The sequence below is a fragment of the Xiphias gladius genome, chromosome 19, assembly GCF_016859285.1.
Source record: "Xiphias gladius isolate SHS-SW01 ecotype Sanya breed wild chromosome 19, ASM1685928v1, whole genome shotgun sequence".
NCBI lineage: Eukaryota > Metazoa > Chordata > Actinopteri > Istiophoriformes > Xiphiidae > Xiphias > Xiphias gladius.
In genome coordinates, this window is record NC_053418.1 from 16174486 (window position 1) to 16189527 (window position 15042).

General features: G+C 40.6%; 2 protein-coding genes across 2 annotated transcripts; one reads left to right on the forward strand and one right to left on the reverse strand.

The window, feature by feature from the left end:
• Positions 1–13: 13 nt before the first annotated feature.
• iqcd (IQ motif containing D) lies at positions 14–2966 on the forward strand. The gene is made up of 5 exons (XM_040154992.1): positions 14–191; positions 760–1396; positions 1583–1801; positions 1914–1985; positions 2571–2966. Exons 2-5 carry the CDS (start codon positions 761–763, stop codon positions 2847–2849), a joined length of 1206 nt encoding a protein of 401 aa, XP_040010926.1. The 5' UTR covers positions 14–191; position 760; the 3' UTR covers positions 2850–2966.
• Positions 2967–3809: 843 nt separating this feature from the next.
• cfap73 (cilia and flagella associated protein 73) lies at positions 3810–6460 on the reverse strand. The gene is made up of 7 exons (XM_040154993.1): positions 6353–6460; positions 6119–6245; positions 5569–5661; positions 5256–5447; positions 4458–4679; positions 4180–4338; positions 3810–4085 (listed from the first exon to the last, which is right to left on the reverse strand). Exons 1-7 carry the CDS (start codon positions 6391–6393, stop codon positions 3957–3959), a joined length of 963 nt encoding a protein of 320 aa, XP_040010927.1. The 5' UTR covers positions 6394–6460; the 3' UTR covers positions 3810–3956.
• Positions 6461–15042: the final 8582 nt, after the last annotated feature.

The following is a 15042-nucleotide window of genomic DNA, read 5'->3' on the forward strand; positions in this document are numbered from 1 at the left end:
TATTCATTTATTTATTTATTCATTTATTTAATAAAATACTCATATATGCATGCATTCATTTTCTCCGTCATAAGCTGTACGAAATGTGCGCCAGTGATTTAATACTTTTACCCGCATTTGGCTGTATCTTAGCAACAAAGAAGAACATGTCAACAATATTTTCTGCTTGCGGCCAACATACGAGTCTACAGGTATGTAGTCTATAACCTCCCTTATTGAAAAATCCAGAATCTATATCTATAAATATACAATTTTTTTTCATGTCAAAAGTGTAACTACTGGATACAGTAGTTACACTTTATCGAGATGTCTCCCACATCAATGAAAGATCATTCTCAATGTACGTGCAGTGCAGACTTTGAATTTCCACATCACACTTAAGTAAGTTGCCTATCGTACCGGGATTGGCTTGCAGAGTATTTGTGACTCAGATTTAAGGTGAACACAGAGAAATTTCCCACTCTCAGCAGAAGAGTTTGAGAAGAGCTTTCTATTGTTTAACTCTGGACATACATTATATACAGTTAAGGCACGAGGCCCAGGTAAAAAAGGTTGGGGAGCAATGGTCCATAGAATAAAAGCATTTATATGGAAGTACTACCTTTGTAGAAAACAAAGTAGCTGTACAAAAAAAGCAATTATAGCTAAGTGGATAATATTTGAAGCCAATATAGACAAACACTGTATGTTCACATATAACATATACACATTTTACAGCAATAACTTTTTGTTATGGTGCACTCTTTTCCTACCATACAGTATGTCTGTAAAGGGGGCAACAGTGTTGTCACAGACAAAGGCAAAGACCCAATCGAAGGATGCTCGAAAGAACCATGACCTGTCACAGAAAAAGCTGCTTTCTGTTGAGGCTCAGCGCATCTCAAGCATTTTGGAAAACTGCATCAGTCAAATTGAGATTGTGGCAGCTCTGCCCACTACCCTCCGCTTAAACAGTGTGTCTAGTGTTGTGGACGAGGACTTGAGTAGGGCACTTCAAGGGCATCGATTATTAGGTGAAAGATTGGAGACACTGGAAGGTCTCAAGCAGGAGTCAGAGGGAGAAGTTGGAGAAGCAAGGAAGAGAGCAAGGTCTCGGCTTGAGAAGGACATCAAGAACTCTGTCAGGGATCTGCTCAGGCTTTTCCGAGCGCATCCAGATGCCATTTTTGGTTTGAAGGCAGAGCTAGGTACGGAAGTAGGGGAGAGTGAGTACAAACTAATTAGAGGGCTTAAGATGTTTCACAGCCATATGGTAGAAAGGTTGCTGACCAGTCTGGATGAGGAAGTACAGCTGGTCCTCTACAAGCCGGTGTCTTCATCCCCTGCCCGTGATCAGGAGCAAATGTTTCTACTGGAAGAAGAAGTAGCTACAGCCAAGAAGCAAATAGATGCAGAGGTGAGAAAACAAATTGGATGTTGAAAAAGAAGCCTTCACTTCCAAGAGTCTAGTCTACTACGTGTATAACTTGCTTAGATCCAGCTAGGGAAGAAAAAAACAAAGAATTTTATTAAATACTGTATATCCTGTGCTTCTGACCCTTTTTCATATCTCACCTGTCCTATCTTTCTGTTTGTGTCACAGATTTCTCTGAAAAAAATTGAGATCAAAAATTTGCAGCAATCTCTGCAAGGGAACAACACACAAGAAGCGGGCATGTCACTACCAGCAGACAAGCAGTGCCGGCCACATATCAAACCATCGAAGAAACAGACCAGTATGCAACAGGAAATTGAGCAACTGAAGATGCAGCTCAACAAATTCATCCTTGAGAATAGACAGGCAGAGAGAGTACTCCAAGAGGTAAGTTTAGTTTATCTAACATTTCACAGTAGCTGTTTAATATTTAAGTGGTGGTAACATATTTGGTTTTCATTAAAACCAATGTCGGCTGATACTGTTTTTTCTTCGGCAGAAAAACGAAAAAGTGGAGACAGAGATTGAATACTTGCTCCAAAAGTTTGACAATGAAATGGAAGAAAACCAGGTACAAACTCAGACACCGCAAAGTGCGCAAAGTTACTGGAAAAATTAATCAAATGTATATACTCTGGATACTAGTTCCTATGCTTGTTAAAACTGTATTCAGGATGTTTAACATGAATGGTTTTCATTGACCTCAGATATAGTATTTTTAACACAGGGTCCATTTACGAGCATTTTTCAGAACCTTCAACTGCATCTCTTAGTCTTCGTCAGCTGATGGAGTTTGGTCTGGTTTGAAATCCAGGACCATTGCATTCACACTTGTATGAGCCCTGACAACAATGTGTAACAGATGATCTATTTAATTGGTTTAGGCAGATTTTGGTCTGGCTGTAGCCTACCATTGGAGAATTGATGCTTGCTTACTGAATAGATTGTTCATTTCAAGATTTCGGGATGTTCAATACCTGTGAAATGAGCAGGTACAAATGGGGCCTATCAATGTTTAGTAACAGTTATTTTCTTTGGTCACATTCCTGATCTAATTTCTTCTGTCCTGGTTTTTCTTTGCTGTCCATCACTATCTTTCTCTCTTTTTCATCTTCACACCCCTCAACACCTTAACTGGCACCATCACCTCTCTCAGGCCAACCTGGAGCTGAATAAAATAGATGATGAAAGGGAGGAGGAGGAGCTGAGGAGCCTCGAGAAACCCTTTTCTGTCCTAGAGGTGGAGTGTAACCAGATCCAGGAGCGGCATCGACTGGCAGAGGAGAAGAGAGAGAAGGAGATAAAGGAGCTGGAATTGAAGACCAAAGCTGCTATTTTCGCCCAAGCCTGGTGGAGAGGCTACAGTACTCGCAAGGCCTTAAAGAACAAGGGCAAAAGCAAGAAGGCCAAAAAAGGTAAAGGCAAGAAGAAATAAACCACAGTGACTAGTTTCATCGCACTGATGATACACCAACACACACTCTACCTGTAGAACATGAATGTTTTTTAGATGTTTTAATTTTTTAAAAAGCCTGTTGAGCAAATACCATTATACCCCAGATTCAGTGTACATTGTCAGGCTCATTTATGTCTTGTTTTTATGCTTTAAAGTAGTGTTTGCTATTAGTGTGAAGTACAGAATATAAAGGATTGCAGCGCTTTCTAACTCTGTGTGAGCAACATTTAATATTTGGATATTGTGTTGCTGCAGACAATATCAAACCAATCACAAATGATGAAACAGCAGAAACATTTTTATTGCTTAGAACCAATGGACGTCCACACAGGTGTGTCTGTGAGCTTTGCTGCACCTGTTATGGGTGAACAACATACACCTTTATAATTGTTGTTAGTGTTGTTAGTTCTTGTTTAATGATTTCACCAAATTTCAAGCATCAATCTGCTCAACCTTATACTGAGAACAGGTCTAACCAGCCAAAATAAGTTAAACCAACTAAATTATCAATTACCTACATTATATTGCATTCATTTGGCAGTCATGCAGACAGCAGGAGCCAGGGATGGAACCACCAACAGTTTAAGTTATTTGATGATGTTAGTAGTATAACAAAGTATTTTTCAAGTTACAAGTGAACTTAAAATTTATAGCTACCACTATCACAACCAGAACATTTCAGAACCACTTACTAAACTCATTAAGTTTATTGGCAGGTAATCAGCATACTTCCCAGCATGCACTATAAAAAAAATAAAAAAGTGTCTTTGGTTAGGAACATAGGTCTTTATTCTAAATTCAAAACAACTAAAACCATAAAATGAAGGCAGGAGCCCACTTCTGGAACAAAAATGTCTGATAATTTTACCCCCAACCCTGATACGTCTTCATTACTTACAGAATAAATATACAGTACTTGAAAAACAGATCCTTGTCAGAATGATCAATAGTCATTTGTTGACTGCATTCTTCAGTGTCTTCAGTTTATTGAAATTTATGTCTTCAGGTTTAAAGGTCATTTAACTCACAGAGTTTTACATTAGAACAACTGAACAACAAACTTATGTTTAAATTCAAACTAAAATATCAGTGCTTTTTAGAGTGAGTTGCGATACACTTTTTGCCCCTGTTTCTATTCTGTCCATCGTTGTGTCTCTGCGAGGGAGTTTGATGTTGTTCCACGATGTCTTCGTGGTCCTGGATGAACATCTTAATCTAAGAGGGAGACAGTGGGAAACAGTATGTTACGATGATCATTTTCTGTCACTCTGGCTGTTTGTCGGCATCTCTGCTCTGTCAGGGTACATGCCTTGTCCAGCTGTTTCTCTGTGTCGTTTATATCGACACTTTCCTCTTCTCCTAAACTGCCAGCTGCCATTTCATAGAGGTTGAGGGTCGCCATCTTAATCTGTCCCAATAGCAGTGTTTTCTTTGCCGCAGTTTCCTGAATGTGGTTCCACTTCCTTTCCTGCATGAGGACAGGGACAAAGAATTTCATACTGAAGATGGTAGTTGAGTCTTTAAGCAACATTTGATCTGGTCCATGTGTTCTGACATCGGATTTTGACTCGGGATTATGTGTGGTACCCAGGTTAGAGCTTCAGAGCGCGTCTCCTCCAGCTCGGTCTGGAGCCGGGAGAGTTGTCGGTTCTTTTGCAGCTGCAGCAAGTCGTACTGGTCCTCCAGTGCCGCCAGTGCTTTTCTCTGTCGGTCAGCCTGCTCCTCTGCCTCAATCTGCCTCTGATAGAGCTGGTCTCTCAAGTGGAGTTGACTCTGCAAATGATCCACGAGCGAATCCACATCTTCAAACTGTAACACACACACACATTAAAGGCGTAGCCCCGAAATCCAACTTCATTATCTCCTCAAAACATGTCAGGGTTTTCCATAGTGTTTTACGGCACAGTCGGGACACCTCGCCTGAAACAAAGACCACTCCTACTAGCATCACACAAATCACTGCAATCTTCTGAAATAAAGCATCGACCTGCAGGGAGAAAGAGCCAGAGGTGTTATTTCACGCAGTGTGGCTACAGTTCAAGTCTTCATCCAGAGACACGGTGAGTCAAGACTTAGAGTGGCTACCACCATGACTAAACAATCTCCAGGGGTCAAACTGAGCTTTGGACCCTCAGTGAAATTTTTCAGTTAAAGAATACTTACATTATACTGAAGGGGTTGTGTGAGGAAAGCCGTTGGGCATTTTATGCTTTCAGAGCATCAGAAAGATGAGTTATGTGTAATAGTTTGGAAACTATAACTGATTTGGTTTGGAGTTGACATGTTAGGTGGTCCTATGCGTTTCAAAAAGACTTTCAACTGACAAATGGTTTGGTGAATGAATTTAGTCATGTTTCTCTGCCACATAAAAATGCTGTAGCCTACCTTAGTCATTTTCACTATCTGCTCCATGATGTCCTCGTACACAGTGTGTCTCTGCACCTCACACTCTAGTTTCTGTTTCCTCTCCATCAGTTCGACCTTCTCCTCCTTTAGTTTCTGTATCTCCGCGTCCTGTTTAAGAAGCTCTTTCCTCTCCCTCTCTGTTTTCTCAATGACTCGATCAGCAGCTTCATCCTACACAGAAGGAGATTTTAGTTAGTTAGGCCGTTGTCATCCAGTTCCAGCTGTGAACCTGGAATCCTCTATGTAGAGTCTAATACAGGAGTCATGTGTGAAATATGGTAACCTACTGTACCTTGAGAAACATATCAAAGCTTAGCTGTAGGTCCTGCACTTTCTGGAGGTTCTGGCGCAACTCATCTACGCGCTGTTGCAAACCTTTCAACTTCTGCATAAAAACACACACAGCAGACAAAAGTTTACTTAGGAAGATTCGCTGATTCTCAAATGCATGTCTGTTTTCCTTGGAATCTTTAATTACAGGGAGGAAGATGGAAGCGTTTTTTGAATTTATCTTATTTTCCTAATTGCCAAATTTTACACACATTAATGAAAATTCAGTAAGTCAAGTTTTGGAAATTGAACTAAAGAGGAGTTTTTTCAAAAATGTTAAAGCTATGAGGACTGTGCTTTTATTGGAACTGTTTTGAGAAATTTGGCTTGAAGTCTGTTTATTTTATTTATGTTATGTCCCTATGTTACTATTTACGTGGTGATGTTGCTCACCATGCTGCCCTGTTTATTTTTGTTTTATTTATTCTGTTCTGCCTTCCTGGCGTTGATCTCTGCGCCTCCAAAGTCCTCTAATAAGGCAGTGAAAACCCAGCTTTTAGCCGGTTGCCCACCTGTTTGCGCTCCTGTAACACCGCTTTAAGCTCTTCGTCCTCCCGGCGTTTCTTCAGTAGTTCAAAGACGGCAGAGCTTGTGTCAGGTGCTCCCTTCGTCCCAAGGCTGGCCCCCGCACACGGCCCCCTGTTCACACACAAGCGCAGTAGTGGGTTATTGCCACTGGTCGCTCGGACTGATTCTTTCCGGGCTTCGCGGGATCAGACGGGGAGAACCGCGCCACATCGACTCACCGTGAGACCTGCTCCCGACGGATGGGCTTCGACAGACTCATGAGTCTTGGTTGTTTCACGACTTTCAGAGCGATTTCACGATGCACACTCTTCCTCCTCTGGTCGTTCGTTGAAGTTTGTTTTCAAACTTTTCTGTGAGCGTGCGGTTCCTGCGTCTCGTTTCTATGGTAACACACACCCGGGACCTTTAAAGGCACAATCCGGCATTTCAGGGCAAATAACTAAATAAATAAATAGAATATTTAATCTATTCGTCAGACTCTACTAGAACTGCAAAGATTAGGCGATGAATCAGTCAGTTACTAGAAAATTGATCAACAACTAGAAATTTAAATGTTAACCAAAAGCATGGTCCCACCAAAACTTCAAAAACATGGTCTTTATATTAATTTGATATGTAAGTCAAACTATTCAACTATATCCATTAATCATTTAAGTAATTTCTCAAGCAAACAGTTGATGGTTCCAGCTCTTGAAAGATCCCTTTAAACATTTTTCAGATATAAAAATACTTATCTTAATAATAATTTGCAGATGATATGGTTTTTCCCACAAAAGACTTCAGTTGACCAGCTAGTTAAAAGTTCTTTAAAGCACCTTTGTTCCTCTTCCCTATTTGATGAATCTAGAATCTATGATTATGAAAATAGAAGATGTGTCTCCTCCTACACAGTAAAGTCAGTGCTCAGTGTTGGTGCATCAGGTTTCAGGTTCTTACATCAAACTTGTGTTAAGTTGCATATTTGGACCACAACTGGCCTCCAGACAGGTTGAGATATCGCAGAATTTTGCTCGTACAGGCTTGTCTGAAACTCAGGTTTGAAGTGAGCACAAAGAAACTTCTCACTTCAGCAGATGGATTTGAAAACAGCCGTCTAGTGTCAAAATCACATAGTTACAGCTTGTCTTGCCAGCTTTTCTTATAATAGTGTAAAGTGAATATCTTTGGCTTTTGGATTGCTGGTTTGACCAAAAAAGCTACTATGTCATCTCTGGTTCTTGGATGGGCATTTCCCAGTATTTTCTGGCATTTTAGTAATTTCTGGCATTTTCATTAATATTATTATTAGAAACCCTAAAGTCAATACACGACCATGACTGGATTATTGAGCTAGTAAAACTGGCACTGGCTATATTAATTTTTATCACATTTCTTGATACAGCAGCAAGGTCCATACTTAATAATACTCGTAATACACACAGGGAGTTGTGTTATTTTTTCACTTTAAGCACATAAATAGCACTTAATATTACGCCTTTCCACTGTTGATGCTTGACGACGATGGGCAGTACATGGTTGTACACCATGTTCCCAACCATACACTAGAATGACACACAGGCACACACGATGACACTTTGCAGTAAACATGTCACAAGGAAGATCAGTTGTGTGAGATTCTTAAGGCTACTTCAGATCAGAAGATGTATGCCTAATGTGAGGATTTATTGGAGTATGACAAGTTGTTCACATACTGAAACATGTTTGGAAATAAAACCCCACTGACCTGTAAGTGGGTCATGCTATGGAGCCCAAACATCAGCATTTTTCCCTTTTTTTTATCAGACTGGAAAATGTTGAAGGATTTTGTTATAGTCTATTAAAATCCCTAAAGACACTTAAGTATTTAGAACTTATCTTGGGAACTGAGGTTCATTGTTCATTCTTGATATTGATAACAGCAGCTGACCTCAGTGATCATGATCGAAAGGGCTAGAGCAGCTACTAAATGGACCACATGGTGAGACTGTTTCCTTAACTGTTATTTCCGTCGTCAAGAACGAACTTTGAACCTCAGCTTCTGAGATCAAGTGAGATTGTTTTCAACTGATCTTGAGATGTTAAATCCAAAAAGTCAGAAGATAGCAGTCTCTTCTGCCTACAGTAATCATCATCACCAAATGATGAATATTAACATTCTACAAGGACGTTCATGACTTAGTTCACGCCTAAAATCTCTTCGGAGACTTGTTATCACCTTTAAGGAAGAGCTGTATGGGATTGAGTTAATGGTAATTTGACATGTTCATACTGGGAGCAGAGTGCCGCATGGTGACAGAGGAAGGTGGCATTAGTGCACCTAATGGAAATGCTGTGTGCTGTTTTTTTGCATAACAATTGTCAGGTGTTGTGAAGATGGTGATGCTGACAGCAGAACCAGAAAAATGCATCTGATGTTAATGTGTGTCTTGCGCACACACACACACACACACACACACACACACACACACACACACACACACACACACACACACACACACACACACACACACACACACACAATGTGAGCAGAAAACGACAGAGAAAAGACATGATTAAAAGGCAGTGAAGGGGAAAACAACAACACAGATAGCTGCCGGCAGAGATGCCGCTGTATCCATTTTGGATGAAAGAATGGATGGCTTGCTGCACCTACACACACAGTACTTTATTAATAATAATGGAACGATGCTATTACTAAAAAAGCATGTTGTGTCAGGTGATGGGCAGTGTGGGGCTGTGGAGATGGAGGCATCACACCCATGTAAATACCAGCAGACCTTTTAACAACTGAGGGGGACGAGGAGAAGAAGATAGGTCAGAATCTATTATGGCAGACACAAAGCCCATGAGGACAATAAAAAATACTGGCAGCACTCTTCATCTTTATTAACCTTGATGTTATATTGTTCAGTGTATCACAAAAGTTAAATTACCCTCTCTTAAGTGACACATTCAATCCAAATCCATTACATTACATCAAATGTAAAATAACACTACCTAACACTGGATTATTTGGAGACCACTGGATCTTGGCTAATATTTAAATCAAAGTTTTGTGGGTTTGAACAGTGTTCATCTGCACAGCAAGGATGCAGTGATGGGCTGACCCTACAATGTGGCCGTGGTGGTGGAGAAGTTGAATGTTAATATTCAGGATCTGAAATAAGGGCAAACAGCAAAAAATTGCAGAATGTCTAGTTAGGAACAGAAACGGACTTTTCTGTAATGTGTTTTGAGTGATACTGGACCATGACTCAGGTGTTCATGAAGCCCATGTTAAACATGTTTGCAGGAGTGTCGGGATTTATTATTGTCTAGGGATTGCAGGAACATAGAGAGGGAGCTGGGCTCACGCTATAGAGTTAATCAACTCACCTCTTGTTCACAGTATATAACTGCAGACATGAATCTTTGTCAAGTCATTTACTGTGCAACTCCTCATTTTCAAATGTTATATCACAATGAACCAATGTACCACAATGAACCAAGCATATAATGTGGTCACACAACAAGACATAAAATATATTTAATGTGTAAATAAACATGAGTAACTTGTATGTGCAAAACATTTCTACCACCATACAAGACAATGAAGACCTAATAACACACACAAAATGGACTACCTATCCACCACCGCAATTAACATTTTGTAACACATTCACATCTAGGTTGTATGGATGCTTTGTTTTTAATGTTATGCATAAAAAAGATTAAGAACTTTTTACCATATGTGTGAAGCTGATGTGCTTTAATTGTGTTGTTTTATTGTAGTTTTTAGATGTGTTGGTTAAATTCTGTGATCTCATGAGGCTATAGTAAAGCACCCTGCAATGTGTCTCTTTCTTTCCGCTCTTGTTGTCATTGTCAAGCCTCTGTTTAAATAAAATAAAAATAAAAAAGTGTGACTGAATAGTTCAACCTACAGTATAACCACTTAAAGCACTAACTTTCATTGTAGCTTGCACACACACACACACACACACACACACACACACACACACACACACACACACACACACACACACACACACACACACAGTTGAGTGGACAGGTAGCAAACATTTAGACATCCATAATTAAAGGTCAACAGTGTCGTGCAAACAGATATTGAGAGGAAGTCTGTGTTTATGCTAATGCCTTGTCAGACAGAGAAGTGAGCGACTCTCTGACACCATCTATTAATAATGAGACAAGATTACAGAAATGCACTGGGTGTGAACCAAACAATGCTGGTTCTGAAAAACAGTGAGATGTGACACTGCATGCATGTGCATGCCATGTTTGCAGGGAGTGGGGTGTATGAATGGATTTGTTTGTTTATTGATGTTTGTGTTTTGTGTTTGTCTCACAGCAATGGTCTTGTCTGGCCTGTTTGCAAACATGCTTGTAGGTGAGTGGCGACAAGCCTGCCGGAGGATGCGGGCAACAGAGATTCAGGGAGACAGGGAAGCCTGTCAGGAGTTGCTGAGGCACATGAGAGCTCTACAAAAAGGCAAACTAAAACATAATATGTATAATCTCTGAAAACAACAGCATGTGCTATTTAAATTTGTTTTACAGATTTAAACTTTTTTTTAGCTGGGACATCCACTGATCTAATCAAATAAGATAGTGATACCCAACCTGGGGTCAGGACTGCTTAACAGTTCATAAAAACACTCTACCAGATAGATCTGTTAAATAAGATTATGTCCATTTTTTCTATTTCTATCAAAGTTTTTGCTTTTTTTCTTGTGAAATACAGAGCACTTTCACATCTTTAGGCCACTAAAAATCCTTCAAATGAAACAGTCCAAGATGGAAACTCACTCTTTTGGTTGTTTTAGCAGATGTCTCTTGAAAAAAATATCTTAATCCCAATACGACAACCATAAATTAAGATTATATAACTGCTTACAATTTATATCCACACTTCAAGCCATAACATTATGTTATTTTAAGGGGTCACAAGCCGAAAAGGTCGGAAACCACAGAAATAAGGTATACCCAAAAGTAGTCATGCCAGCAGTGTGGGTCTAGGGATGACAATATCAGTCTGTTGGTCAGTCCACCTTTGGTCCAGACTGAAACATTCAATTCCTCCTCAGGATGAATTATAGTAACTATGGTGATTCTCTGAATTTTCATGTAGCACCGTCATCAGGTCAATTCGTCCAATACTTTGGTTTACATTTCCATCAGCCTAGGCGATACTATATGTTTAATGCTAATTAGCAAATGTTAGCATGCTAACATGCTATACTGAGATGGTGAACATGGTAAACATTATTCCTGCTAACCATCATCATGGTAGCGTTGACATTGTGAGCATGTTAGCATGCGGACATTAGCATGTGGCTAAGTACAGTCTTGAAGGGCCACTAGCAGTATAGACTCTTAGCCTTGTTCTTCTGAAAATTTGGGGAAATCTGATGAGTATTTTACAGGCTGATTCCAGTATTTTGGACACTATACTTGAGTTTGGCTACTTAAACCTAAAATATATATTTTTTGTGGCCATTTGGGGGCAGCAGAAGCAAGTTATGAAAACAATATTTAGATATCATTACCTTTTAAGTTGATATGATGAACTTTTAACAAACAAAGGTGCATATTTACACATCCAGTAGTGAGAGAGCAACTTTATCATTCATTTGGAATCTGTTTCTGGTCACCTGGCAAATTTAAGTCCAGTATCCACCCTGTTTTAGATCAGTTTTTTGTCTCTGCCAACTCCTGAGGGAAATATCTGGCTCTTTAGCTGATAAATGCTCCACTATGTTCTCCAAATAGTCATTAGGGTCTGTCTGCTGTTTGGTGCTGGGCAGGAAGTGTACAGTGGGTTTATAGAGCTTTTTCACCAAAAACAGCTGCCTGCTGTGGCTGAAGACAACAGTGTGGGAGCGCTGAGAGTGAACCAAAACAGTAAAGTTGTGGACCAGACAGCTAAGCAGTGAGCAGAAATCACTGTAAAGCTCCATAAAGCTGAGGGAAGCTTTAGATTCAGGTGATAATTCTCTATAGTCCAGATTGCTCAGAGGGGAATGCATTGCAAGTAACTTGGACTAACAATATGAGTATATTTAAAAATTCCTGCCATGGTCCAGGCCTGGGCACATGCACAGTAGTGACCTGAAAATGTTCCTTTGTTCAAAATCAGGAGAATGCGAGGGGCCACAGCCGGTCTGGTCAGTGAGCAAACAAGCAGATCGGCAGAGTGAAGTCCTGCTGGTATTGATATCATTACGCTGTGTGTCCTGTCTGGACAAAGCGACTGGAGTGAGGTCAGGGGGTATGGGGTGTAATCTTTTAATTGAATAGATTTGTGTGTGTCAGAATTTGTGTGCGTGTGTGTGTGTGTGTGTGTGTGTGTGTGTGTGTGTGTGTGTGTGTGTGTGTGTGTGTGTGTGTGTGTGTGTGTGTGTGTGTGTTTGTGTGTGTGTGTGTACATGTCTTCCTGTCTTGCTGGTTGTGTTTCTTTGACTCCAAGAGAGCGTATGTGTGCATCTATATTTTTGTGTGTGTACTTATAGATTCTGAGGACCAGTTTGAGATTCAAACCATTGGAGTGAGGACATTTTGGGAAAATTAGGACATTCTGGTCAGTCCTCACTTTCTAACACACCTTTAAAGGGCTGTTTGAGGGTTAAGACTTGGTTTTAGGGCTATGGTTAGTATGAGATTTAGGGTTAGGATACGGGGCTAGGGAATGCATTACGTCAACGAGTGTCCTCACAAAGATAGAAGTACAAACGTGTGTGTGTGTGTGTGTGTGTGTGTGTGTGTGTGTGTGTGTGTGTGTGTGTGTGTGTGTGTGTGTGTGTGTGTGTGTGTGTGTGTGTGTGTGTGTGTTTGTGAGTGCATCTATGGAGGATTAGCGTGCCTCTCCAGTCCTCTGGCTGTAATCAGACGGGACATTGGCTCCATGACGGCCCACAGCCCCCACCACCACCCACTGCGGGAGCGCCTCTATCCCTTTCACCCTGTCATGTGTGTTTGGCTCCCGGTCTTAGGACCTTGCCGGTATGGTAGGAGTTAAAACAATTATTCTTGCTCACATCACAGTGTCCTTTTTTAAAACGTAGCTTCCACCGGAGAGAGTGACAGGAAAATCAGGGAGACAAAGATATTCATCAGGACCTGATCCTGGGACGGGACCCAGGATCAGGTCAGCAAGGCCAGCAAGATATCCTGCATCTTCTTTACCATGATGTTTCCATGTTCATTTCTTTCAGTGGGATCAGCTGTTCTTCAAAACTGGCACAGCGTTGTGCTAGAAAAATGTTCTAAAAGTGAAAGTCCAGCATGAGAGGGAACGATAAGGAAGCTCCATCAGGTTGACGGTTTGAGGTATTGTCAGATAAACAACCATCACTGATCAGTTTAGTCGGAGCCCTCTGACCCTGGACTAGCCTGTCTGCTGTTAGTTTGACCCTTAACCTCTCCCTTTGTCTTTCAGACGCAAACACGCAGGACGACCCAAGCACACCCACCCACAGACACACACACACACACACACACACTTACTTGGCCTCTTATCCTTGACAGCTCCTATGCTCATATTAAGATCTACTTCAGTGATTTCAGGGCTGTTTCAGCCATAAACTCTCATTTAGAGGAAAATTAGCTTGGGTCTTAGTCTTGTTACTATACTGTGCTTAACAGCATTAGACCGTTCTTGTGGCTTTTAAATAACAGCAAGGATGGATAGTACCATTCAAATAAACCTCCACTATCCTACTTTGTTTCACCATATGTAATGGCCAAGCATTCATTGTTTTACATAATTGTACTGCCATTGTGCTGCCCTCTTAGTGCCATTCAGTGCTTACTGATTCTAATAACAGATACTTCTGGCTTAGTACATTAAGATGGACTGAGAAAAAGTGGTTTTATGCATCCATCCAATCATTTTATGATGATGTCTTGTCAACTTTTAAATCCCACTTGGTCGGATGAAACTCTAAAAACAGCCAACACTTCCCCTAACAAGCTTTGGCAAGATGTTGGATCTTCTGGAGAGCCATTCAAGAAAGGAAAAAGAAAACATCCTACAGGCTCAATTACATGCAATGAATATTTAAAGTTTTATTTCCAAACATGAAAAATGCATAGATCCACGTTTTCTCTATTCTCTATGGCATTCCAGTGTAATAGCTGTTTTTCTAGTCCCATGCTAGTCAGGAAGAACTAAGCTGTCGCCCTTTACTGCCACAGAGATGGAGCACCACCAGACCCAAAGAGACGAAACATAATCAACTTTACCAATTACACTCCATCTCAGACCACTTATTCCACATAAAATGGCATCTCAAATGCCAGACATCACACAAATGCCTCTCAGGGTTCTTCGAGAGACTCCAAATACACATTTATATATTCAAACCAATAGTTCAGACTGTAATGGAATAAGCTTTAAATAAAGTCTTTGATGTCTTTAAAAAAGCTTGTTTGGCAAGAGAAATTGCTCTGCATAGTTGCACAGTAGCTTGAACATACAATACAGCAGAAACATAGGGAGTCTTCAGCAACCCTTTTGGTTTAGTAGCTAAGCAAAAATTCAGGTCTGCAGGCAAAATGAATGACATTTAAAAATGTCAGTCTTTCTTTCTTTTAACACGTGGTGGCTCGACTGTGCACACAACAAAAAAAAGATCAAAACCATCACAGACTAGTAAATTTGGATAAGGATGAAAAAAATAGAATATGTAGAGGGCAGGCAGAGGGGTTAGTAGTGTGTGTTCATGTGTGTGTGTGTGTGTGTGTGTGTGTGTGTGTGTGTGTGTGTGTGTGTGTGTGTGTGTGTGTGTGTTGGGGTGGGTGGGGGGTGTTGGGGAGATAACGATAAGCACCACTTAGGCTCTTTGATCAAAAAGGTTCATCAATCTACTGTCCGACCAGTGTGTCTGAGAAAGTCCTCCGCAGATGGATTACACACACATACACACAC

What these genes read in the sequence shown, in the direction of transcription:
- cfap73 (XM_040154993.1), bottom strand. Translation starts at nt 6,393, where the DNA reads ATGAGTCTGTCGAAGCCCATCCGTCGGGAGCAGGTCTCACG. An exon ending in TGTTACAGGAGCGCAAACAG is followed by an intron (nt 5,662 to 6,118) that starts GTGGGCAACCGG and finishes GTTTTTATGCAG; the next exon opens with AAGTTGAAAGGTTTGCAACA. An exon ending in CAGAGAAACAGCTGGACAAG is followed by an intron (nt 4,086 to 4,179) that starts GCATGTACCCTG and finishes TCTCCCTCTTAG; the next exon opens with ATTAAGATGTTCATCCAGGA.
- iqcd (XM_040154992.1), top strand. Translation starts at nt 761, where the DNA reads ATGTCTGTAAAGGGGGCAACAGTGTTGTCACAGACAAAGGCAAAGACC. An exon ending in CAGAGAGAGTACTCCAAGAG is followed by an intron (nt 1,802 to 1,913) that starts GTAAGTTTAGTT and finishes TTTCTTCGGCAG; the next exon opens with AAAAACGAAAAAGTGGAGAC. An exon ending in ATGAAATGGAAGAAAACCAG is followed by an intron (nt 1,986 to 2,570) that starts GTACAAACTCAG and finishes CACCTCTCTCAG; the next exon opens with GCCAACCTGGAGCTGAATAA.